The 25,580-nt window shown below is 48.5% G+C and overlaps 7 protein-coding genes across 7 annotated transcripts; 2 read left to right on the forward strand and 5 right to left on the reverse strand.

Moving 5' to 3' along the window:
- Positions 1 to 97: 97 nt before the first annotated feature.
- On the reverse strand, positions 98 to 1,096 carry eglD-3 (putative endo-beta-1,4-glucanase D; the record flags this gene model as incomplete). The annotated part of the gene is made up of 4 exons (XM_037329498.1): positions 98 to 151; positions 207 to 896; positions 955 to 1,013; positions 1,087 to 1,096. 4 exons carry the CDS (start codon positions 1,094 to 1,096, stop codon positions 98 to 100), a joined length of 813 nt encoding a protein of 270 aa, XP_037171445.1.
- A 980-nt stretch (positions 1,097 to 2,076) lies between these two features.
- CGCA056_v014257 (Calcium-transporting ATPase 2) lies at positions 2,077 to 5,849 on the reverse strand (the record flags this gene model as incomplete). The annotated part of the gene is made up of 2 exons (XM_037329499.1): positions 2,077 to 3,174; positions 3,231 to 5,849. The coding sequence occupies 2 exons, from the start codon at positions 5,847 to 5,849 to the stop codon at positions 2,077 to 2,079; spliced, it is 3,717 nt and encodes a 1,238-aa protein (XP_037171444.1).
- A 1,708-nt stretch (positions 5,850 to 7,557) lies between these two features.
- On the forward strand, positions 7,558 to 7,803 carry sleL (Cortical fragment-lytic enzyme; the record flags this gene model as incomplete). The annotated part of the gene is made up of 1 exon (XM_037329500.1): positions 7,558 to 7,803. One exon carries the CDS (start codon positions 7,558 to 7,560, stop codon positions 7,801 to 7,803), a length of 246 nt encoding a protein of 81 aa, XP_037171449.1.
- Positions 7,804 to 8,425: 622 nt separating this feature from the next.
- CGCA056_v014259 (putative FAD-linked oxidoreductase) lies at positions 8,426 to 9,882 on the reverse strand (the record flags this gene model as incomplete). Its single annotated transcript, XM_037329501.1, has 5 exons — positions 8,426 to 8,432; positions 8,477 to 8,642; positions 8,688 to 8,896; positions 8,960 to 9,387; positions 9,451 to 9,882. The coding sequence occupies 5 exons, from the start codon at positions 9,880 to 9,882 to the stop codon at positions 8,426 to 8,428; spliced, it is 1,242 nt and encodes a 413-aa protein (XP_037171448.1).
- Positions 9,883 to 10,886: 1,004 nt separating this feature from the next.
- On the reverse strand, positions 10,887 to 12,259 carry sirR (Short chain dehydrogenase sirR; the record flags this gene model as incomplete). Its single annotated transcript, XM_037329502.1, has 5 exons — positions 10,887 to 11,420; positions 11,489 to 11,659; positions 11,719 to 11,849; positions 11,915 to 12,140; positions 12,203 to 12,259. The coding sequence occupies 5 exons, from the start codon at positions 12,257 to 12,259 to the stop codon at positions 10,887 to 10,889; spliced, it is 1,119 nt and encodes a 372-aa protein (XP_037172043.1).
- Positions 12,260 to 21,401: 9,142 nt separating this feature from the next.
- CGCA056_v014261 (uncharacterized protein) lies at positions 21,402 to 22,802 on the reverse strand (the record flags this gene model as incomplete). Its single annotated transcript, XM_037329503.1, has 1 exon — positions 21,402 to 22,802. The coding sequence occupies one exon, from the start codon at positions 22,800 to 22,802 to the stop codon at positions 21,402 to 21,404; it is 1,401 nt and encodes a 466-aa protein (XP_037171880.1).
- A 1,741-nt stretch (positions 22,803 to 24,543) lies between these two features.
- PXG3-0 (putative peroxygenase 3) lies at positions 24,544 to 25,574 on the forward strand (the record flags this gene model as incomplete). The annotated part of the gene is made up of 5 exons (XM_037329504.1): positions 24,544 to 24,771; positions 24,817 to 25,041; positions 25,091 to 25,252; positions 25,309 to 25,401; positions 25,455 to 25,574. The coding sequence occupies 5 exons, from the start codon at positions 24,544 to 24,546 to the stop codon at positions 25,572 to 25,574; spliced, it is 828 nt and encodes a 275-aa protein (XP_037172041.1).
- Positions 25,575 to 25,580: the final 6 nt, after the last annotated feature.

The raw sequence follows: 25,580 nt of genomic DNA on the forward strand, positions 1-25,580 counted from the left end.
CTCGCAAAGCCACGAGTCTTGTTCCATGATGTTTTCAAAATACATGCTATAATTGCCCAAACTGTACGATATTTCCAGTAACGCGTCACCAATGACCTCAGGCGCATTGGTAGTAGTAAGGCGTCGACACTCCCTGACAGGTTGACCCAGACTAACAGGCAGTTATCAGCAGCTTTTTCACCAGACCTGGGAGGGACTAAACTTACCGCACAAGTAGTACATCCTGTCCATCCTTGCCCACCGCATTGCGCGTACTTGGCAACCGTACACGACGGCGGACTCCCAGTACCAGGAGAAGTGCCACCGCTACCCCCGCCAGTGATCGGAATCGCCGTCCCAACTGGGCCCTTGCTAGCATCGCAAGTCGAGGCACATCCACTACCGCACCCGGAGCCCGCCGTCTTCGTCGTCCCGATCGAAGCCACAGCACCTCCAGGCACGACATACCCAGACAGCTTGCTGTGAATATTCACCAGAATACCGGGATCACTCGCCTTGTACGCTCCAGGAAAGCTGACGGTCGAAGGTTTGGCCGTGCCAGTACCTCCAGAGATCGAGATCTGATAGCATGTCATGTAGAATTGCGCCCCACCAGAAGACCCAGCAGTATGCAACGCGATAACCTCGGCTCGTAGGAGATAGTCGCCGTCAGCGAGATCCTTGCTGATTGGCACGTCCATCTTGCCGCAGCAGGCGTTGAGATCCTTGACGCCCCAGTTGTCATCGTCGCCGGAGCCCGCGCCGGACTTGGCAGACCAGCCGTTCTCGAAGATCTTGAACCAGGCCGAGGACCCGTCGGCTGAGGCGGCGTTGTCGACTTTGCTGAGGTAGACGATTACGGGGCCGTAGTGGGAGCCGCCGATCGCTTCGTTCTTGCAGTTTCGGTCGCCGGGTTGCTAGATCAGATGCCGGATCAGTCTTAAAGAGATAACTCGGGTAGTTAGGGCGCCATACCGCGTGCATCTCAATGGTGACTGTGCCACCGGCTTTGACGGGGCATTTGGCACTGACACCTTGGGTTCCACCGAAGTTACACCGGATGTCAGACCCCGCGACATTGGTTACTGGGGAATTGCTCGGAGGTACTCTGGCGCATTGCGATCCGTGAACAAGAGTCAGTCAGGCAGGTTTAGGATAGCTGAAGTGAGATTTGGACTTATCATGTCAGCGCCATCAACCCATAATTGTTGAAAGATGGAATGTCCCACGACACCTTGCGCAAGAAGCGCTACTGGCCCGACAGCGATCGACCTCATGATGATAAACTAAGCCGACTTATTGTGAGTACTTTGCAATTATTTTGATCGTCTTCTTTTGCCCAGAGAGACATGTAACCAGCAGATGTTGGACATGTGCTTCTTTATAGGCATTTCATATATGGTTATCATGCAGGCAACGTACCACTGCATTCCTTGAGTATGGGGTTTGAGTGGCAATCTCTCGGATTGAGGAGCAAGCCGTCCAGGGTCAGCTTTGCCTTATGAATTATCGGTCCTTCTGCATCAGGATGTAGGGTTACAGCGGGCAGGCGTTGCCGACAGCCATCACGGCACATCTCTCGACAGATTTTAGGAACCGTCAAATGGTAGCGTTTAGATTGGGAGAGAAAATACGGTACACTAATATAGTTATTGAATGTGTCCTTTTCTGGTTGAGAAGCCTTGGCAATATGTCCGGTTGAAATAGCCTGTAGACCGGCAGAAGTCGCCGGCGAGGTAAGTTCCGGATGGAACCAAAGCAATGGGTACCGGCAGATATTCGTTTTCTGTATAGAGGGCTAATAGTACTGCGTTGAAATAAGTCACCTGCTACCTAAACTTGCGACAATTATCAAATGTCCCGACTTGTGGTTCAGCACGACGAGCATCGAGAAATAAAACAACCCATGAATTCATTAAATCTATCTAACATGATGTGACGTTGTAAGCATTAAGACATAATCTCTGCCAAGGCCTGATTCCCGACATGTCATGATATGATAAGTCTGTGTAGATCTGCGTCATCACGCGTGAGCGTGTCTCATGCGAAAAGCAGACATCCTACCAACACCGTAAAGAACAACACACCGCCCCCTGATTAATTGGAGTGGGGACGCTGCAAATATCTCAAGATCTCCGGGTCTTGACTAGGAGGGCACTTCTTGCCATCAATCCCGATGGACGTAAGCAAGATCGGGTCTTCTTTCGGGGTCCCAGGGTGGACTTCAAAGCCATAGGATAGCTCCACCTTGGCGCACCGCGCGTTCTCAATGAGCTGCGGGACATCGATCTCGTTGTCACCTGTTCCAGCCCGGGCCGCGCGCGCCAAGGCCTCTCTCTGAGCGGCAGAGATGCTGGAAACGCGACCGGCGAGTCCGCCCCCGGGCGGTGGTGTCGTGCTACCCCATTCGTAGTTCATTGGTCGCAGGAGTGCGGCGCCGGTCTGTAGGACCCAACTCTCCATCGCTCCCAGGTTTTCGGCTTCCTCTTCGGCCTTCTTCCGCCATCTGGATGGTAGGAGCTTGGACATGACGTAGAGAGTGCTAATGAAGGCTCTTTTGATCATCTGGAAGAAAGCATACACCCACTCATCAGGTATCTGGCGGATAATTGCTCCGAGGGGGATGACCAGTACGCCGAACAGCATGGACCAACCCCATTGCGGGCCGTCGAGAGGGCGGGTGTCGAAGGCCTGACCACCCTTCCAGATGATGATCATCTGACCTGCGAGAGTGGCGCACTGAACGCCTATGAACCACGGGTTGCGAAGGACGCCTTGGTACCAGATGTTAAGTCGGTTGTCAACACGCCGGCAGTTGTGCTGATTGAAGAACTGCATGAACACGTAGATGTTGAAGACCATTGTTTGGAAGGATCGCACTTGGTTTTGGTCGCTGGTGTCGATCCCCCAGAGAGACTCGCCGGCGTAGTGCAGCGTGAACATCACGGCGAGCTGGTAGACGGCCTGGCACAGAATCATCTTCCACATGGTAATGGTAACGATGGGCGCCTTACGGGGCTCTGGGCGCTGCCGAACGAAGTCGTGCGAAGGGTAGTCGGTAGCTAATCCAAGTGACGCGAAGATGTCCATGATGAGGTTGATCCAGAGAAGCTGGACGATGGTGAAGAGGGAGTCACCAACCAGCTCTGAGGCGACAGTGAGAGTACCGGCAGTGATGTTGATAGTGAATTGGAACTGTGCGCTTTGTTAGCAACGGCCCTGTATCTTTCGCAGTATTTGGTGTCACTCACCTGCAGGAACTTCTTCACTGCGATGTTCACCGTTCGGCCCCAGATCAAGGCTTTGACGATGGACGCAAAGTTATCATCAAGCAGGATGATGGATGCAGCCTCCTTGGACACCTCCGTGCCCTGGATTCCCATAGCGAAGCCCACATCGGCCGCCTTGAGGGCCAACGCGTCGTTGGTCCCATCCCCGGTGACGGCGACAGTCTCACCCATTCCCTTCAGGTGTGTGACTAAAAGCAGCTTGTCTTCCGGGCTAGATCGAGCCAGAACCTGAAGGCGGGGGATGACCAAGTCCAATTGAGCAGGGGTCAGTTTTCGGAACGTCGGTCCGTCCATAGCCAGACCTCCCGGACTGTAGATCCCGCACTCTTTCGCGATGGCTTTCGCCGTCAGGAAGTTGTCGCCGGTGACCATGCGGACGAACACGCCTGCCTCTTGACACTGGCGTACAGAGTCGGGGACTTCCGGTCGCAGAGGGTCGCGAATGCCAAACACTCCGACAAACGTCATATCGCTGAAGTGCTTCTCGAACTTGATCGAGTCGGGGTCATCAGGGTTCTCGAATGCTTCGGCGGCATCCACGTCTTTGTAGGCGACGACAATGGGCCGCAGCATCTGCGAGGCGTAGTCTCGGATCGTAGAACGCATGTCTTCGCGGGCGTCGGCGGTGATGACTTGGACAGCGAGTCCTGTCTTGGGGTTCTTGAGGATGAAGGAGCACTGATCGAAGACCACTTCAGCCGCGCCCTTGACGAGCAGCCTGTACTTCCCTTCGGACACCTTGGTCATGACCGCCATCCATTTGCGCGAGGCATCGAAGGGGAACATGTCGGCGACCTCGTTGTTCGCTCGCTCTGCATTCAGAAGGCCCATGGCCAGGAAGTCACGGCCGAATCTAAGCAAGGCCGTCTCGGTGCTTGTGCCGACGAAGCCGGGGTCTTTCGGGTCATCGCTCTCGAACGCGGTCGAGTTGAGGGAGACACTATTCTTCATCAACGTTTTCACATCGTCGCTGAGCGAGTCCAGAAGCCCTCGAGGGTTGTCGTCACTGGCCCCAGAATCGCTCACAGCACCCTTATCAGCTTCTTCTGTCGTGGTTGACGGCACTTTCGCGATGTCACCGAAGCGCTCAGAGGTACCTATGCGGCCGGCAACGACAGTCATGTTGTTCTGGGTCAACGTGCCCGTCTTGTCAGAGCAGATACACGTCGCATTGCCCATAATCTCACACGAACGAATGAGGCGGACCAGGTTCTTATCCTTCAGCATTCTGGTGGTGGCAAAAGCAAGGGCAAGCGTCACCGCAAGAGCAAGACCTTCCGGCACGGTAATCACGACAACAGTGACGGCAAGGATGAGCAGCTTGAAGAAAGTCTCGGCCTTCTCCGAAGAGCTACCTGACATCGATCGAAGTCCAACCAGGAAGCGAATGAAGAGGATGAGGAAGAAGATGATACCGGCGATGGCGCCAAAGGTAATGAGCTGCTTGGCGAGCTTACCCAACTTCTGCTGTAACGGAGTTTCATCCACGTCTTCTCTCAACGACATCAGAGTCCTACCGTAGGTCGAATTGGTGCCAACAGAGGTGACCAAGTACGCGCCGACACCACCAGACACCGTTGTGCCGCTGAGGATGAATGGGTCAGTCGCCGATGATCTGTGAGCCTTTTTGTTCCGAATGTCGCTTTCGCTAGGGACGTTCTTGTGCACCAGTTCCGACTCGCCAGAGATGGTCGACTCGTCGATCTGAATACCAGAGCCTTGGACCAGGACACCATCAACAGCGACAACATCACCAGTCTCTATGTGCATGATGTCCCCCACCAACACCTCGTATACCGATAGGTTTTGAGTCTTGCCTGATCGAATGACCTTGACGTCTCGTTGTTCCTTTCTCTCGTTGAGCTTCGCGAACCTGTGGTTCTTCTGCCAGTCCGTGGCTGCACTGGCGAAGACGATGACAAAGATGGCGACGACCACAGTCACGCCGTCGACCCATTGGATCTTATTCTCGCTCTCCGCTGCATCAACCGACTCATAGATACCGAGGGCTAATGAAATCGTGGCCGATAGTGTGAGGAGGAACATGAGCTTGTCATTGAACGCGATCCATGCTAACCTCATGAATGATTTTTGCTTCCGCTTTGGCAGCCGGTTCTCGCCAAATATGCGTCTGCGGTCGGTGAAGCCCTTCTCTTCATGTTGGCCAATGTCCAGATCGATCTTGAAACCATGTTCGTGTGTTGGAGCCGTCGGCAGGGGAGTGATTTCGGCAGATCGGTGAGCCTCGCCGGCGGCTACTGCCTCTTGAAAGGATATCGCTCCATCGAGATCGGTCTCGTCGACACTGAGGCCAGCGGCGAGATCTGTCCGGAGACCTGCGGCCAATCCAGGGAGACCTCCGAACGCGCGGAGCGCTGATAGGCTTCGGGCGGTGATCAGCTTATGCAGCTGCGTCGGCGTGAACGCAAACTTGTTGTTTTGGATGTTGGAATCATCGCGGAGGTCAAGATCTTTCTCGTCGTCGCCCATTTGTTGTTTTGAAAAGCGGTAGTTGTACGAGCTTGACCCAGCTGGGCCGGAGTCCTGCTGTCTTGGTGCAGCAGTGATCTCGTCGGTCATCGTACGTGTGGCTGCCCAGAGAAATTCGAACCGGCCGTGGAGTGTCGGTGAAAGTCAAAACTGGCAAGAATTGACGACAAGAAAAGACAGAACAGCCTTAGAGCGGGACCACCTCCCTCGAAGCCGGGGGTGCCATTTGGTAATATGTTCTGGTCATTCCATCGCCAAGGGAAACAGAGCTGCAGGTTGGGGAACACCAAGACGGATCTCAAGAGCCGCGTCATTGCATCTTGGCGAATCTCACTGCGGTGCCGAGAGAAGGTCCAAGGCTTCTCGGCACGCTATGGCTGGCTCAATTATGTACGGCTCTGGGGGCCGAATGGGTTGCACAAGCCTTATGGTCTGGGGACCGGTGGGGGTGCTGAGAGGGACCGGACCCTCATTGAGGGCAAACAGTGAGACTCGGCGTTACGACATTCTTGTGGCACGTGGCCATCGGGCGTTCCGGTTGCGTTTGCTCCATCATGTTGTTCCGGTCACCGGGCGAGGCGGAGATCCATGCTTCCTGAAAGTTCATCGCCTCCGTGGCCGTTCGCGGTGGTCGTCGGGGCCTCAAACGCCGTGTTTTCGGTGTCGGCGTGGCTGTGTTTTCCTCGGAGGATGAAGGAGCTGTGGATATCGCCAGGGGGCAACTTTCTGCTCGTTCAAGCGCGAAGTGGGAAGCCTCAATTTGGCCTTGGCGCGGTGCCGCGGCTAACCGGCAGGGAAGCCCCTTGGCGGGATCCGTCTCCAGAGACCTCGCTTCGACCCCTGACATCATTTGCTTCGGAGTTATTTATGTAAGGAGGTGGCTATATCTGATGCCAAGCGGAGACGCACTGACTCAATCAGGAGCTGTGATCTGCAACTTGCGACTGATTTTGTGCAGCATTTTGGCTGATCCCAATTGAATGATGGGTCAACGGTCAACGATGAACCTACTTCAAAGACTTGAAGACGACCGCTGTCCTGGAGAGAACACGCGCAACTTCGGTTCAGTTTCTTGAACCAACGGTCGGACTTTTGAATGACAGCCGACTGCGCAGCAGTCACGGACATACCGACGTCCTCCCTCAGCTTGGAGTGAAACTCATAGTCCCTCGCAGGTTTCAATAACCAACGATTGATGCGAAGATGGCGCAGAGGTTCTAATCCGGGCTATTCCGTCCAATCTAAAGAAGAACAGTTGCAGAAATAAGGTTAGCCTTGATGAAAAGGGCGCAAGGCGACGTCAGCAAGTCAACACTGAGTGATCAACATGCCAAGACTCCCCTATGCTGTCTTCGGTCTTTCGCGTTGGTCATATCCACAAGTCGCGGCAGCCGAGTTAAAGAGACAGTCGGAGCGACAAAGCCATTGTCTTGTTAGACTCTACTTTGAATTGATGGAAGTGCGAGCATGCGAGTTGCTCGTTCTGCATATGGACTTTCGGCATGTCGGAACTACTCTCTTTACTATATTGTGATTGCGATCGAACGGCAAATGACGGGGTGCTTGTCAAATAAACTTTATCACCGCCTCCGTGTTGCAAGGCACTTGAGTCGTAACGCATTAATAGCCGCATTGCCGCGCCCGTCATCCGCCTGACACACCATCACGAACCCCCAAGAATATTTAAAGGCCATCGCTGCCTGTATCATGGTGGTTCATCTCATCTCCAACAATTCTATCATTGAACCTACAGTCTAATCAACTACCCACCTAATTCACTCTTTCAACCACCGTCATAATGAGGACCTCTTCCATCGTCCTCTACGCCGTCGCCGCCCTCGCTGGTCTGTCCGAGGCCAAGCGTGGTTGCAGACACGACACGGCCAACCCCGGAATGGGCTGGTACTACATCGTCAGCGGAGACACCCTCAACGACATCGCGGCGGACTTCAGCACCACCGCTGCCCACCTTGCCGAGCTCAACGGCATTGCCAACCCCGACTCCATCCCCGCCGACAAGACCATTGTCGTCCCCTGCGCCTAAATTCATTCCCGTTGAACCAGAAATCGAATCGATTTAGATGAGGTCGGAAGTACATCTTGTAGCAATGGGATGCGTTGGCTATTGGACGTAGGCCCGTGATACTATTGGACAATATCACAGCCATCTGTCGCCCAGATCCTATTTGTTGTAGAAGCATAATACCCTCTAACAATACAATATTTCTACTCCTTACATGTCCTACAAGACTGTCGGTGACAAGGACACATCTTGCGTTATGGAGGGTGACTGTCGAAGGCGATTCTACAAGTCAACCATTCGGATTGCTCCGATCGGGTACTTGTGCATAATCAAAGGTGGCTTCCTTACGACAGCCATTCAATTGTTATTGGGATAATTTTATGTTAACATTCTGACACTCGTGCAGTAATGTTAACAGAGTTCCTTCCGAAATCAGGACAACTAAATATTGACGCTCAAAGTCGCCCACAGTGACAGAAAAACAGCATTCTACGTCCAAATGCTACGGCCGCCCACCCCCTATTCATAAATGAAGCATAATTAAGGTTGATTGCGAAAGTAATACCAAGCAGTTCGCCATGGTGACTAATTGAGCTTGAATGAGCCACGGCACAACCCCTGAGACGTCATGATACCTCGCGGATCAACGGCTTTCTGAATCCTCTGAAGACGCAACTTGTTCGTCTCCCCATACCCAGAAAATGGATCTTGGTCATGCTTCGCATAGTTGATGTACAGCCATGGATGCAAAAGATTCATTTCGGATGCCCGCTGCTTGGACCGCGTCAGCCACCTGTCAGCGTAGGCATTCATCGCCTCGTCGTCTTCGCGATCTCGCCAGCCCAGAGTGAATAGAGCGACTGTCATTGTTAGGGATCTTTCAATGTTTTTGGAAGCGGACTTACTATTCAATGGTTCGTCGGACTCAGTCCCCAATGCGTTTCCGCCACGTACTTTCATCGCCTTGATGGCGTTGATGTGCAGCGCCTGAAGTACGATTGAAGACGCAAATCCCGGCGTATCCTTGACGGCCCCGGCCTCTTCCGCAAATATGTCTTGTACTTGTTCATACAGCTCTCGGGATGGACGGAAGGTGACGGTGGCGTACAATCGTCTAAGTTTGTGTCAGCATATGAGATGATTAGATTAGCAATGTGTGGTTCGCAAAGCTCATTACCTCAGTACACGAGGGCCAACGTTTTCCAGAGCAAAATTGCTCATCCAGTCCACACGCACGTTACTAGATTCAAACGGTATTCGATTCAGGCTATCGAACACAGGTGGTTCCAGGATCGGCTCATAGTACGCCTGTGTAACAGACATACGGAAGCGGCTTTCTTTAGAGTCCCAGAAATAGCGAGTCGAGAAACACATGGAGGTGTCACTAGCTTTCGTCGTAGTAAGATCAAAGACTTGGTCGAGTAATGAATTGGTGTAGTTGGCATGAAAAGTCTTGTCACCCGATAACAGCTGTCCCTGGGATACGAGTCGAGAACGGAAATTGGTGACAATGCCGAAGTTGTTACCGCCTCCGCGTAGCGCGAAGTATAAGTCTGGGTTCACCGTCTCGCTGGCGTTGACGATGGTAGAATTGGGCAGCACAACCTGGATACGTTAGTAATAATATTCATCATTGAACATGAGTTTAGCTTGGCCCTTTTCACTGACCTGATACTCGTAGACGTTGTCTACCGCCAGGCCATACTGCGGGGACAGGTTCGAAATTCCTCCCCCCAAAGTGTAGCCGGGCACACCAACATCGGCGACTCGGCCCGCAACGCTTGACAATTCGTGCTGCTCCAACACCGTGTACGCCTCTCCCAAAACTAATCCGGGGCCTAGATTGGCCCAGGATCTGTCATCTGCCAGCTCAGTGTGGTCCATTCGGTTCAAGTCAATCGTTACCCCGCCAACGGAGTTAGAAGCGTCAACATTTGTCGAATGACCGCCTCCCTTGACGGCGAACCGACACCAGTTGTCGACAATAACCTCAAGGGCCCTTGCAACTTCACTGGCAGACGTGGGCTCTATGCGACAAGCTGGAATGACTTCTTGCTGCTTCGCGTCCCAGACTGAAAAGTCGGGGTCATTTCCGCCCATGTGGACTGCTGAACCAAACTCCAAGCTCAATTGGCGACACTGTTGCAAGGTTATTTTCTTTGGAAATTGCACTAAAATCAAACCACTTACTGCTTGCTCACAGCTGGAACTGGAAAGACTGATTTCATTGTTCCTCTGAATCTGGTGAGACAGAAAAGCGGGCAAGAAAGAACTGCCCAGCATGGCTACAGTGTGTCCTCAAATACGAGGCACAGGAAAAGGTGAGATGCTGGTGTGGCCTGATAAAATTTGGGGTAAAGAAAAGGAATGTTGGTATTTATGTGCGCGACCTCCAGCATCGATTGCAACCTGATTTCATAAGCGCCGTGAAGCCAGAAGACGGGCGTCTGTCGGCCTAAGAAGAGTCCGCTATCTTTTACCTTGCTCGACTGCAGATGATGCCAACCAGAAGACTTGTTGATACGTGGGCAAGGCAATTGAACTATCGTAAGGTCTCTAAGGGAATCAGCACATCTGGGCACCTGTCTCAGCGGCAAATGCATTCACTGACGTCAATCTTATCGGGTTGAGGTACCCTGGCAGCCACACGCTGGGGATCCACTGTCAGCTGGGTTCGTGTCTAACTCCGAGATCTCCATGGCAGTAGCATCCGGCCCCGCATGTCAGCATGCTACAGATGATCACCCTGCACTACTCCCATCTCACTGCGATTTGTATCAACTTCCCCTGGATGATCAGCTCAAGTCATTGAAAGAGCATGCCGGTCTGTTCAGCGGAGGAGAACGGTTCAAAAAGCCAAATTTCCATGTGGGGCTGTTGCGAGCGCCCCTTTACTGTAGCCAGTAAAAAGCAAAACAGCATCATCCACTTGACGGTTGGGAGATTTCTTTGGGATGCCGTCAATGAACCCAAAGTCCGAGTATTTGGTCATGGACCTGTTTTCCTTTCTTTCTACACAACCTTCTACACGAACCAGTAGACTTCACAACTTCAATTGCCTCGACCATCAGGCAAGAAGTTCGCCTCTCGAAGACGATCAAAAGTCAAAGTGTAGCCTTTCCCAGGCTCCTATGTCTCACAAGCCCGATCTCTCGAGACGCCATGAGATCAAAGTCAATCCGGATGGGCGTGGCCAGGGTTGTCGCGAGTATGTCCCATTGGACATCATCCATGGCACTCGGTTGAAGACCATGTGCTGCAACCCAGACTGGCCATGAGTCTTTCTGAGCCATCAACCATTCAATGCCATAGGCTTGGTCTGTGGCCCGCTCTTGCGGCCCAACCCCTTCAAGACCAAAGTAGTTGCACACCAGTGGCCATTTCATCTGCCATGACACCGGCTCACCATCTCCAACACTGAGGGCGCGCCCGTTGGTGCCTTCTGGGTGGAGAGAGACGTGAATATGAAAACGAGCAACTACATCCTTGAAAGAATCAGTGTGCAGTGCGACCCAAGACTCTTGGCTTCCTGGGAACGGGCATATCGCCCGGTCGCCTTTGGCGGACCGATAGAAGGAAAGATACAATCCTAGCGACTGCGCAACGTTCATGGCATTGAATTGTGGGACAAAACCAGGCTTTCAACAGGGCTTGTCAATCGACCAGATCGATAGAAGGCGGCTAGGGATCTGTTTCGGAAACTTACTAGAAATGATGGCCTGATCTCGAGCCATTCCCACGAACTAGCTGCAGCATGTCTTGCCACCACATCGTGCTGCGTGTAGTAGAAGATCTTTGACGCATACGGTTCCAGCATGCGGGGCAGTGTTTCTTTCCATGGTGCGGGAGGCCATCCATGCCTGACCATGCCATAGCCCTGATGAAGGTACAGTCAGAAAAGGTCTTATGCACTTTTTCGATGGGAATTATCTCTACCTTGCCACCTGTCTGCAGGGAAACGAAACTGATGTTTGGGCAGAGGACATTGACAGCCTTCAAAGCGTTGTCGACGATTACCGAGTTAACGTCCACCAGATTCTCTGGAGTGGTGCCATGACCCGTGTAAGCTGGAAAGTTGTTACTTTCTGAAGAGTGCGGCAGAGTTGTGAATGCTCGAATGATACAAACTCACTGACAAAGTAGACATGTGTGACGGCTGCAACGTCCGCAATGACTGCGAGTCTTCGAAGGGCTAACTCTGTATTGGTAAGATCCAGTCCGGTGTGCATTTCCAATCTTGGGTCTTCCGGCAACCGGGCTATCTCTTTAGCCAAAGGTCGTTTACACAAGCCAATGACTCGCATGAACACCTTAGTGGATGGGTAGTTGAGACATTCGCGCATCAAAGCCCAACCGGACTGAAAGATGAGTCAATAGCGTCAGCCGAAAACAGATTTACCACGTAGCCAGAAACACTTACAATGCCGGAAGCCCCGAATACTAAAGCAACATTGCCCGTGGTCTTTTTGAATTCCATCGGGGCTCTTTGTTCGTCACTGCGGTAGTGTTGTGTCAACCCGAAGCTGTTCAATGTCATTAGGAATCATCCCCTTTTATAGATGGCATTCTTAGATGAGAAGGTGACCAACTGTAACGCCTCGACGATTATTGAAGTTTTCTTGAGCTTGTTAATATTATTGCTACACAAATGACTGCTACCGTCTCGTATCTCTATGTTGGCATGGATGTTCGCTTTCGCTTTCGGGGCCCCTCAAGGATGCCGAAGCACCAACTTCCCCACGTCAAACACTCCTAGCGTTCTGAGAGCTTACAAATGGCCCTTTTTGGTCCGCCCGGCGGAGGAATCAGCCACATGGCAACGAAGCATGCGCATACATATTGAGTGAGTGTTCTATTTGGAGAACCTTGGAAGCTCTCAGCTTAGGGGGAATCGCAACTGCATCAGGCACCAACCAGAGCCCAAGTAACCCATCCATCTTCGTCAAAAGACTTACACGAAATGTCAGTGCGAGCAGTTTGTATGAGCTTTGGATGTTCCTAATGTTGTCTTCCAGCAATCACAATGTCCCTCGAGGATCTCGGCGAGAGGATTGTCCTCGCATCGGTCACAGAAATCATCCAAGCCCCAGCCAATGAGATATGGCCGTTTTTGTCAGCAATCGGAGCTGAGAGAATTCTGATACCGGGCTGCACCCGATCAGCAGTGTTGGAGAGTTACGGAGAGGTCGCTATTCGGCGTGTGCACTTTGGCGAAACCTTCTTCAATGAGCGCATACTCGTTTGTGACCATGCTTCGTACAAGTTGAAGTATGAAGTGCTTCAACCGAATCCAAGTCCTGCGAAGGGTGTGCTTGCGGCGGTTCAACTGCACGACATTGGGGAAAAGGAGACCAAAGTCACATGGGTATCAGGAGCTACGGAGCTTCCATCAGAGCATGAAACGAGCATCAAGGATCAAGCTGGAGGATTCTGTCGAGGGCAAATTGCATCCTTACGAAAACTGAGCCAGGCTACAACCTCTTCTTTCTAGAAGGCCTTCCGATTTTCCACATTGCGAGTCCATGATCCAAAGACTACCAGATGTTGATTGAATAATCTCAGTCGTAGCCATAGACACTGGCTACAGTGATCATAAATTTCAAAGCTCCGCAACAACTACAATTCCAATGGTTACATCTTCGAAGAGGTAGCCTGTTTGTTATTGCTGTAGACTTTGAAGTGACGAAGACAGCTTAGAAATTTAAAGCCTCTTTCGCGACCGATGCTGAGATGGGTGTGAAGCGGTATAGTCAACTGCATTTGGAAACCGTGTAGAGACACCCTTTGTAGCCTGGTGGTGGTCGTGATGATGGGTCTCTGGTTTGGTTTGGTGTGGTCTTGATCACCATTTGCTTGGCCCCGTCATTTTGGAACAAGTCTATTGCATCGGCACTCTATCTACGCTTCTATGCAGTTTCGTTGATGATCGTATGGCTGTCAGAACTGCGAAAAGCTCTTGTACCTCAATGCCATAAATCAAGCTCCGATCAATCTTTCCACCAAAGCCATCTGACATGGCCGCGCAAGATACTTGCATCGTTAATCAGTGGGGCATCCAGAGGGGCACTTGGATAGTGATTAGCTTGGATCTCAATTCATTCTATGAACCCGGTTAACTTACGCATGACGCCTGGCATTCGCCAGGGATATATGAACAGCAGCTGGGTTGAGAGGGGGTGTCGCCGCCCTTAGGGCGGCCAACGAGCTTCAGGTGCTCTAGGGCATTGGACTGCCTGATGGCCGGGTTGCAGCGCTGCCGCAAGTGCAATCAAGTCAATTTTGCCCCCTATACTTTTTAACTTAGTGATCTTTTTCCTAGGCTTTAATTATTAGCTAACTTATAAGTATAATAAGTTAAATACTATAATAAATAATATTATCCTTATTTTCTAATTAAGTAATAAATAAATAAAGTTATAATACCTTTAGTAGTTTAAAATAATTCTAAAGTATTATTATTTCCTTTTTTAGCTAGTTTTCATTTGGTTAGAAAGTCTTTATAATATTTAGTATTATTAAAAGCTTTTATAATAGAAAGCTTAACTTAGTAATATTAAAAGCTTTTTTATACTTACCTATTATTATTAGTGTAGTAAAAATATTAATCATAAGTTAAAAGAGCTTTAAAAAGGTTTCTATATAATCTATTTACTATTATATTAAGTTAGAAGTAGGTTTTAAAAACTAATAAAAATAGAGATTAAGTTTATTTATGTAAAGTACTAGCTATTAACTTATTATTAATAATAAATATTCACTATATCTTTAATATTGCGATTAATAGAAAATATATTAGTTTACTAGCTTAATAATAAAATCTTATTAAATTAATAATATTATTAGTTAAAATACTTTATAAGAATATTTAAAACTTTTTTAATTTATCCTTTTTAATAATCTTGACCCTATATATCTCTTAAGTATAAAATATTATATAATAAATATAAAATAATTATACTAAGAAATAATAATAACTTTTTAAAAAGTTAATGATAATTAAAAAGCTTCTATTATACTTATTTAATATTATTATAGAGAAAAATCTATTACTTTTTATTAAAAGTTTTAGATTATAAAATGAATTATAAAACTAGTAGTATTTAGTTTTTCTATATATAAATAAATAAAACTTAAATGTTTTATTAATAATATTAAGTCTAGCTAATATATTTTTAAAATAGCTATAATAATTAGAAAACATTTTTATTACTATTATTAATTTTAAAATTAATATTAATTTTATAATATATCTTCTAATTAACAAGATATAAGAGAAAACATTTAATACTTATAAAAGCTTTACTATATTAGAAGAAGTTTTAAAACTAGTTTTAAATAGAGCTCTAGTTTTATAAAACTTAATTAATAACCTCTATGTTATAATACTAAAAGATCTACTAGAGGAAGATATTCTTAAAATAATTAAATAGTAGATTAATAAAAATAATAGAAGTAACATAGAGGTTTTTAAAAGTTATAATCTTAGTTTTTAAAATATTAATAACGTAAATGATAAGCAAGCCGAACAGACAAGCGAGCCGAACACCTAACTGCAACCACAGCATCTTCTTACTTCTACTATACGTCAATCCCACAATAACAATAGCATCAACACAAAAAGAAGCTTAAGTGGTCCTAGCAGTCCAAGCTATCAAAAACACACCAAGTCTCAGTATCCGAGAGGCTGCCCGGATCTACTCAGTCCTAGTTACAACGTTATACGATCGATTGAAGGGAAGATCATCACGACGCGACACCACGCCTAACTCGCGGAAATTAACTACGCTCGAAGAAGAAAAGCTTGTTGAGTATATTCTCGACCTGGATTCCCGATCGTTTCCTCCTCGGATTGGTGGTGTTGAAGATATGGCTAATCGTCTGCTTGCCGACCGCGACGCGCCCCCAGTTGGGAAGCGCTAGGCTTCGAACTTCATTAAGCGACAACCACAGCTCTGGACGCGCTTTTTTCGCAAGTACGACTATAAGAGGGCCTAATGCGAAGATTCAGATGGAATAAACGCATGGTTTCGCCTTGTGGCGAACATAATCGCGAAATATAGTATTATGGACTCTGATATCTATAACTTTGATGAGACTGGGTTTATAATAGGCCAGATTACATCCAGAATAGTCGTCATAAGTGCCGAAAGGCGTTTAAATATGAAACTGATGCAGCCTGGTAATCGTGAATAGGTTACAGTCATTCAGGCTATCAGTTCGTCAGGCTACAGCGTTCCGCTATATATCATCGTTGCAGGCTAATATCACCTCTCCACCTGGTATACTGAAACCAATCTACTATGCAACTGGGTTATTACAACGTCTGAAAACGGATAGACAACAAATAAAAGAGGCCTAGATTAGCTCCAGCACTTTGATTTGCATATAAAGCTGCGTGCAACTGGTAATTATCGCCTCCTTATCGTCGATAGGTATGAAAGTCACTATGCTGCTGACTTTGAGATATATTGCAAGGAAAACAATATCGTCACACTCTGTATGCCAGCCTATTCCTCTCACCTACTTCAGCCCTTAGATATTAGATGTTTTAGGCTACTGAAGAAGGCTTATAGTCGACAAATTGAGGATAAGATGCGCTAGGGTAATATGTATATTACAAAGGAAGACTTCTTCCCTACGTTTCGCAAGGCCTTCGCACAGGCTCTTACAGAGAAAAACATACAGGGAGGTTTTAGAGGGGCTGGCCTTATCCCTCTGAGTGCTGAAAGTGTGATTTCGAAGCTTGATGTCAAGTTACACACTCCAACACCTCCAGGGTCGCTCCCAACAACACCCCCCGCGTGGACTTCTCAGACGCTAAACAACCCAACAGAAGCATCTTCTCAGTCTGAACTCATCAAAAGGAGGATCTCCCACCATCAGAATAGCTCACCAACTTCAATTATTGAAGCTGTTGAGCATTTATCAAAGGGAGCGCGAGGATTTATGCACCAGATTGCCTTATTAAGGTCGGAGGTCCAGATCCTACGAGAGGAGAATAACCTGCTTAGCCGACGCTGGAGGGCTAAGAAAACCCGTCTCAAATAAGGCGGAAGTCTTACTATAGCTGAGGCAGAGGACCTTCAATCACAGAGAGAGGCGACAGCCCAGATTGAGGAGGAAACGCGCCGGAGTAGTGGTCGCCGACGGAGGACTGAGACGGGCCAACGGCGGTGTGGCGTCTGTGGGAACACCGGTCATAATGCGCAAACATGTCAATTTGTTGAAGAAACGTCTAATAAAGAGGTTTCTGAGTAGTTTTAATTGATTTATAGTTCTTGTGGTTATTTGATGATTATATTTATGATGTGGTTGCGGTTGGTTGTTCGGCTCGCTTGTCTGTTCAGCTCGCTTATCATTTATGTTATTAATAAAATAAAATCTTTTATATAAAGATAATATTAATCTAAGAAGTCAAAAGGTAAAAATAATATTATTAGAGGGTTTATTTAATTAAAAAAAGATCTTATAGATATTATAGCTATTTTAGTATTATCAAAGTGTAATTTATATAGTTTAAAAACTTAAAATGATGTATTCAAATAAATACTTTTATTAAATAGTAATAATAAAAATACTAAATAGCTATAGAGCTTCTTTTATATTATATTACTAATAGTTGTAAAAAGTGGTATTAGCTTAACTTTATATAACTTTAATAAAAAAAGTAGCTATCATATTAAATCTAGCTTAATTAACTTCTATTTGACCCCTATAATAACTATTTTCAAACTATATACTTCTAATTATTTATAATAATATAAAATAAATTATTAATTATAAAATTTAAAAGAATAACAATAATTAAAATAACTATAACTTAAGTTGAAATTTAAATATAAGAGATATTTAAAACTATGTATATCTTAATAGTAAATAAAAAGGTAGTAGTGATAATTAATATTATAAGAAATATAAATATATAGACATAAATAATAAAAAAGATATAAAATAATAAATATCTTTTATAAATAATAGCTAATTATAAAACTCTTTATACTATTTAAATTACTATAATAACTTTTACCTCTTGAGAAAATCTTAAAAACATTACTTAAAATTTAATATTTTAAAATAATTTATAAAGTATTAATTAGATATAAAGATATTATAATATTAGTAATAATATTATTTTTTAGTAACTATATATATTAGAATAAATAAAATACTAATTAATCTATAGCTTATTATTAGTTAGATCTATTTATTAATAAGATATTAAGTTTAATAATTTAATTCAGGGGTAATAAATTACTTACTTAAGTAGTAGCGATAGCGTTAACTTAGCTGATTAGCTTATATTACTTACTAAGTGACTTGCACTTGCGGCAGCGCTGCTGGGTTGGCCATGGCCATAGCAGCAAAGAGAGTAACGATTGCAATCTTGAACTGCATTGTGAATTTTAGAGGCTGGTGTAGTTAAACTTGGGTTGTAAGATTGAGTTTTGGGGAAGTGAAGGGATCAACTGAATGGTTTGGATGACTTCTTCTGAAAGCCAGATCATTTGGTTGCCGCCTTTTATGTTTGTTACTTCGGCTTCGTCGGGTCGACTCGATTCATGCATTTTGTGGTGCTGTGTGTATGATGATTGAATGTGCCGGTTCGGGAGTTGACTACGACTATCTAGGATTTAACTTCACTGAGATTAAGCAGGAGTATAACTAAGTTTTGGGAACTCGTAGCCGTTTGAACAAGTACTGCCAATCACGTTGGCCATAGCTTTTGACTCCCACTCCCAACCTCCGCGAAAGACCATTGTGCCTTATCAAAATATGGCTCGTCAACGACGGAGTCTTAGACCAGGTCTAGGTCAAAAGCCTTTTCCAAGCCAATGCGTTGGTCTTTCAAATTAGTCTATCAGTCTTGCCTTTCACTTCCGACTCGATCTCGTGATTCTTTTGCTGTACATGCTATGTTGTGAAGTAATTCCTTTCCATTTCCGCCACAGGCATGAGCAAGTCTGAAACTAGACAACCTATGTGAAACAGGTCCCCTTGGTACTCGGGCATAATTTTTGTAGACGTCGATGAAGTCGGGCAGAAATATATCGATACTCTAGTCTTTCCCCCGGTTCCTCAAACATGGATCGGCCCAAACGCACTGCCGCCGCCTCCGAAAAAGTCACGACTCTAGACATTGATCAAGGATTTTGTCCTGCTCCCCAAATGCATGCTCATCTTTCAACGCAGGTGGCTATGATGGGTCCGCATAACGAGTCTCTGGGAAGAATACGGGGAGATGCCAGCTAGGCTGGGATCGGTCAAAACTACGTCCCCGCGGGCCAGCACGACCACGCCCTCCGGGCCGCCTTATTGCCTACGACTTTGACCGCACCAACGGCAACTCCAAGGCCGCATAATCCTTGGGGCAAACACAGTTAAGCAAGATATGCGGGTCACTGCCAACTCATATCGCAACGGACCCAGATCCTTGGGGATGCTTCTCAAGACAGATCGGGACAGCACCGGCTGTTAGTAAGCGGCGCCGGGCCGTACAGTTACGACCTCAAGTCCACTTCAAACCCTGGGTGAGAGTAGCCCAGGTATGCTTGATGGCTATCTGTTGGTGTACAGTCGGTAGTGCGTGCGTCTGCTCGGGGATGAATTGCCGTAATCGGCCTCGACCCGAAAGCTTAAATGGGTGGAGAGACGATGTGTCTACTCGCTCGGGAGGATGTTGGCGCCGGTAAAGCTACTAGAGGTGGATTTGCCGTCCCTTTAGCCAGAAATTGACCGTTGTTTGTTTGAAGAGACCAACGAATTTTACTGTGTCTGGGCGGCTACATTCCCCGTGTACTGAGCGACTTTAAGGAGGAGGACGACGATGGACGACGTCGACGGAAATAATAATAGCAATAATGATAGCGAAGACGACAGTAGCGACAATATCTAGAGCACAGGAAAAGTAGCCGCTCCAGTACAAGGAGAATACGGGGCCTGTATTTAAAGCTACTTGGCTCATGTCGAGGGTTGGAATTTCCGCTTCTCTGGGGGTGAATTTCAACGCCAATTTTACCCGACAACGAATGAACCTTTTACTATTAGGACAATATATTTCAAATCAACTCCGCAATTGATATACGTCTCAGGTAAATGTGAAAGCGTCATGCAGTGGTCCATTCGATACTGAAGTAGTTCGGTTGAGACTAGGTTTCTCTCAACCCCCTCGCATACATCCTAGGTAGACCTTGACATCGTCGAGCCAAGTTCATTTTTGCGGCTCGTCTCTCTGCGTACCAACACTGATGACCGCGACCTCGTTAACGGTTACCCAGCCATCAGAGTGCACAACTTTAGATAACGCAATATTTGAGAAATTGTACAACTAACCGTCGGTGACTGGGTCCATAATGTTTGTCGACCTGACATGAAATGCATCGGAGATTGACATATCCTCGACCCCCGGGCAAATGTTGGGAAGGCAAAGGAGAGGAGTCGTTTGCGCAATTAGCAGTACATTACGGAGCTATCGTTCCTTGAATCGTGGCTGGGCAGTCTTTTGGTCTCAGCATCTCCCTCGGATCCGGGTCCCGTGGATTAGTGCGCCGACACGAGACAGCAAATTTTCGACAGCCATGACTACTGCAGTTGTTCAAAGTCTACTAAAATGATTCCAGTTGTGTTTGTCGCAGTAAACCGGCGTGGATACTTGACCTTGAATAGGCTTGAGCTTCGAAGCTCAAGCCGTTCGCAACTTTATTGTACGAACTTGCCTTGTGAGCACCTTTAGGCCCCGCGTTGGGCATGCCACTTTGCGTCTGGCAATCAGCGAGACTTTCGATGATTAGAACTAACTACCGTCTGAAAGGTTCGAACAAGAATTCGCTCTCAATGGCATGATTCTTATCGTCTTCACTGTCGAAAGCGCCGGAAGAAATGCTGTTGGAAATGCTATCGTAACCGGTATCTTGCTCAGCCTCATCACCGAGGAGAGGGCTGTCATTCTCCTCATGTTTGTCAAATTGTCAGCAGCCAATGTTAATGCGACAGTGTCTGAAGACCCTCACACGATAGACGTGAGGTCAGCTTTGCGAGCAACTGTTGGTGCAGTCTTCCTGAATGACTTCTAATGTTCACCGATGCACCAAATCTCGAGAAGTATCCTCACCGCTTCTGTGGCTCCCATATCCGCCGCATACATCAGTGTAGTGCAGGCCTGGCCAGAGCCAGCGGCGCAACAGAGCTGATGGTAGTCCCAGGAGAAGGAAGTTATCAGACCGAACTCATTAGTGGCCTCAGCATTCACTGCCTGCTCCCTGCAAGTATATCATTGGCATCACGTCTGACAGCAAGAACGTTCAAAGGCCCAATAGCAATTCGCGTCTGACTGCCCAATCATCGGGTCCAAAATACCTAGTACAAAGCCAAGCCAACTTTACACAAACATGGAAAGTTCTGATCCAACCCAGTACGCCTCTCCATTCCACTGGGTATCATGTCAACCAACGTCCTGTCCAGAATGCCATCCATGCAATGCCAATACACCGTCCAAAAGCCAAGTATTACCTCTCCAATAGCACAGAACAGCCTTCTCAAATCATAGCAGTAGCTCTGCCGGACATGATCTCAACGGAGTCGTATGAGGTGATGGGGCCAGAGCGACGACGATGCTCGCGCTCCTAGCGCTCGGATCGGGGAGTGTTGGTGGGGATTGCAGGGGCCGTGGCCGTGTCAATGACGGCACTGATGGAGCTGACCTGCGACTGCGAGGTGGGGAGGAGAGAGACGTCAGTCCAGTAGTTCTCGATTTGCTCGTTGGTGTTGTTGCGGGGAATAGTAGCCATGATGTTCGCCTCGGTGACGATGTAGTTGTCGGGATGATCGACGGCCTGTCCGACTGTCGCCTCCTCAGGGACCTCGGTGATTTGAACTGCATGAGGAGCAGAGTCAACCTTGTCCGAGTGTTGCATGCTCTGAATCCGCTGTTCGCGTTGGGAGGCAGCGCCGAGGGTGCGTCGGTGCTCAATCTCGCGGGGGCTAGCCGGGATGTGAGTCTCGTTGCAGGCTCTGGGCATAATGGAGCGGCCTCTGCTCTCTTCGTCGTCGTGAACGGACCTGCGGAAGCGGAACATGAGTATCCAGATGACGGAGGTGAATGCGAAGAGGCAAAGGCTGATAATCTCCCAGATTGCAAGCCAGAAAGGGGTTCTCTTGGTGAAGTACTGAATAGTAGCGAAGATGGTCGTGGAGACGGTAAAGTTGATGAGGAAAAACAAAGCGAAGAGGGTGCATCCATAGAACATGTCCTTCTGAGTGCTGATGCGTTGGTACCACCAAGTCTTGGGCTTGATAGCACTGTTTCGTTTGCCATGGCCGCTGCGGAGGCCGAACTTGAGGAGTCGACGGCTCCAGTCGAAGAAGTTGCCGCTGCGATTCTTGCGAGGCTGAGGAGCATCGGGGGCCGGCCCAGCGGGGCGGAAAGGGGTCTCGACCAGCTGGGGGAAGTGGCGGATTTGGTGAGGAGTGTGAGGCAAGTGAAGACTGAGGTTCGCGGGATGAAGAGCAAGCATGCGAGCGTGGGGATGGTTGATCTGAAACTCATCAAGCGACTCGGTCATGCTGACTTCAGGAGGATGGCTGTGTCTGACATCCAGCCACTGCGTGGTCGAAGCCGTCACGCTGCGGGTCATGGGGAGCATGACGGAGGGGCGTGGGGTCGCATTCTGGAAAGGCCAACGAGGAGTTCCCAAGGTCGCGTTCGAAGATCTGGGGACCGAGAGAGGCTGTCTTGGGAATATCATCGACTCGCCGCGGACGTTGGTGGGAGTATCGTCATTGATCTGCAGATCCGAGGACTCGGTCGAAACGGGCGAGGGCGGCGTAGGGGTCGCAGGACGAGGCTCAAGCTTGTCCTCCTTGTCGGACTCCTCAGAGACGCTGTCGCAGTTGGGATCAACGATTTTCGGGGTCGCAGGAAGCTTGAAAGACGTGAACTCCTCAACCGAGGGGTAGGCCACGCCCTGGCTAGCAACAGCGGTGGTGGCCGTGCTGAAGGAGGCTTGGCCTGGGAGAGGAGACATGATTAAGATGATGTTATCGTGATACCAAAAGAATGTAAGGATTGACGTGCGCGCCTTGTGAATGCGGACGCACAAAAGCGAAAGACTGAAGATACTGGCGATCACCAAAAGAGTGTGTTGTGAGAGAGTGAGGGTGGTGAGAGGGAAGAAGAAAGAGCGTGTGGAAGGCAAAGTCGAAAAGGAAGGTGGGTGGTGAAAACTCTTTTGCCCTGCGTGGGTAAACAAAAGAAGTTGAGGAAGAAGTGTGTACTCTGGAGTTGTTCAGAGGAAGGAGCGACTTGACGCGAGGCTGATGACGCCGCGACGTTGGTACAAAGGTGAAGACGGAGGAAGGAGCGAGGCCCAAGTGCTGAGGCGGGTGCAGCCCAGCAGAATTATTCCATGATGCAACTAGTGTTTTTTACATCACCGTCATGTAGAAAAATGAGTGGACTGGTGTATAATACAACCAACAGAAGATTCGGCAGTTGCTCTTGAAGCCACTGTCTTGACACAAGCCAGAGACTCGGCCCCCGACCACAAAAACGGGTGAAGTGAGGTTATCGCGAGGAAGGAAAGGAACAGGCCGCCAGCCCGGACGCCCCCCGATTAATATTGCCGTCCATTGACTCAATTCCAAACCAACGCTGGAATGTTTCGTTGCCCACAGCAATTATCCTACGTTCCACGCCTCTGCAACAGGCAAAAACGGTGCAAAGTTTTGTTGTCGTGTCTCAGATACTTTCCTCCAAATTAGGTCAAGCCTCGTCCGTCAACTTCGGCTACACGACGTTCAGAGGTGCAACCCACGTGGTGGGGGCCGGTGATCGGCACAGATCATTGAATAATGGGTCGACCCCGGATTTTTGAACAGACGCATGCGGCCTTGGGTTGGTTCTTTGTTTACGAGATTGCGGCGGAGGAACGTATGGTGGTCTGAGGCATGTTATCGGTTGAGTCGGGATCTTGTCAACAGAGCGGGCCGAGATGAAGAGGAATTGCCGAGCCCAGGCGGCGCAGGTCGGATGAAAACAAGTCTGTTTCGGCAAGAAGTAGCGCTCAGATTAAGACTGAGGCGTTGCACAAGGCTTTAAGATCGAGGCCATCTAATCTCCACGTGTTTAATGTCCCATCTGTAAGGTGTTTCTTCGCACCGGTGGTAATGTTTTCCAGCTCAGAGAGCAATACCTAGCGAAATGTGGAACTTGGAAGTCACTTACCTGCCAGGCTGACAATTGCGAAAGTCTTCGTCGCCGATTCTGCGCTTCCGAGACATAAAAAAGTCAAGCAGAAGAAGTGGCATCAAGCCCGCTCGATGAACATCATCGTGGATGCGTGATGCAGACACCAAACGGAGATGCCCCGCACTCCCCCGGGCGAACCCCACTTCGACGGCACCGGCGCAGATCCGGGTCATCGGGTGTCCAAAACGCGGCCCGAAGTGCTTCTCCTAGCGTTTGCGGGAGAATTTATATCAAAAAACCTAAGATTCCTCGAAAGAATATCGAAACTTGGACCTCAATCCGTGTGATTGCAATGAGGCTCAGCATTTGAGGGGGGTTTCCTGCAAGCCAAATGATGAGTCAATGACATCATCCAACACCGACGCCGTGATGTCACTCAACAATCCGACGCCGCGTTCATCGAGGAATGCTTGTGAAAGTGCACCTGGATTTAAGTACTTCGCAATGGCCACGCAAAGCAATGTTCATGTCAGTTTTGTCAAATTTTCCGCAGTCGACATCTCGCACTACGTCTCACCATGCATGGACCGAAATCTACAACGATCATTCACGAGAAGGAAGGTGCGGACGGCTACGGCCCCGCCTTCGCGACTGCCGTGCCAAACTGCCTAGCCACATACCGCCGACCCCCGGCGGTGAACGCGGGCAGAACAATCGAGGCGGCCGGTGTGGCGCATGCCAACTTCGCGCCGTCAGCTGGAAAGCCAAAAGGAAGCGAGGACTACTCGGAGAACTTGAGTGACTATGTAAGGCTTCAAAATCACCTGCAGGATTGAGCTAACTCGTATCAGACTGTTCTGCAACAACATGTCCTTTTCTGGGATCGCGACAGCGACGGCATCATCACTCCCATCGACGTCTGGGTCGGCTTCCGCGACCTGGGCTTCAACATACCGACTTGTCTTCTGGCGTGTACCGTGATCCCGTTCGCGTTCTCGTACGGCACCGTGATGCAGCACTCATACCTGCCCGACCCGTTCTTCCGGTTGTATGTTGACGGCATGCACAAGGCGAAGGTAGGCCTTCCTTTCTGCCGCAAAGAGGGTATGTCTGACTTGGACACAGCATGGCTCCGATTCGGGCGTCTACGATAGCGAAGGTCGCTTCGTCCCCCAAAGATTCGAAGACATTTTCGCAAACTGCAGTGCGAGGAAAGATAACACCTTAACTTTCAGAGAGGTCTTTGACCTGATGAGCAGGAATCGCTGTGCCGTTGACCCGTTTGGGGTAGGTCATCCCGAGATGCCCATCAGTCAAAGCTTCGCGACTTACTCTGTGATTAGTGGCTCGCTTCCTTCTTCGAATGGGTCACGACATGGATGCTGCTGGCCGACGACGGAAAGGTTCACAAGGAAGATCTGCGGAGGGTATACGACGTAAGTCTCCGATTGAGGCGTTCTCATCCACTTCTGACTTAGTGCTTCTTCAGGGATCGTTGTTCTGGGACATTCGAGAGAAAAGGCGCTCTGGCGAAGGTTGGAAACAGGGATGGGGACTCGGTGGCGATGGCTTCATCGGCTATCGGAAGAGGATTGGTATTCATCTGTAAGGTTTG

The sequence above is a fragment of the Colletotrichum aenigma genome (assembly GCF_013390185.1).
Source record: "Colletotrichum aenigma strain Cg56 chromosome Unknown KSG_Cg56_contig10, whole genome shotgun sequence".
Taxonomy (NCBI): domain Eukaryota; kingdom Fungi; phylum Ascomycota; class Sordariomycetes; order Glomerellales; family Glomerellaceae; genus Colletotrichum; species Colletotrichum aenigma.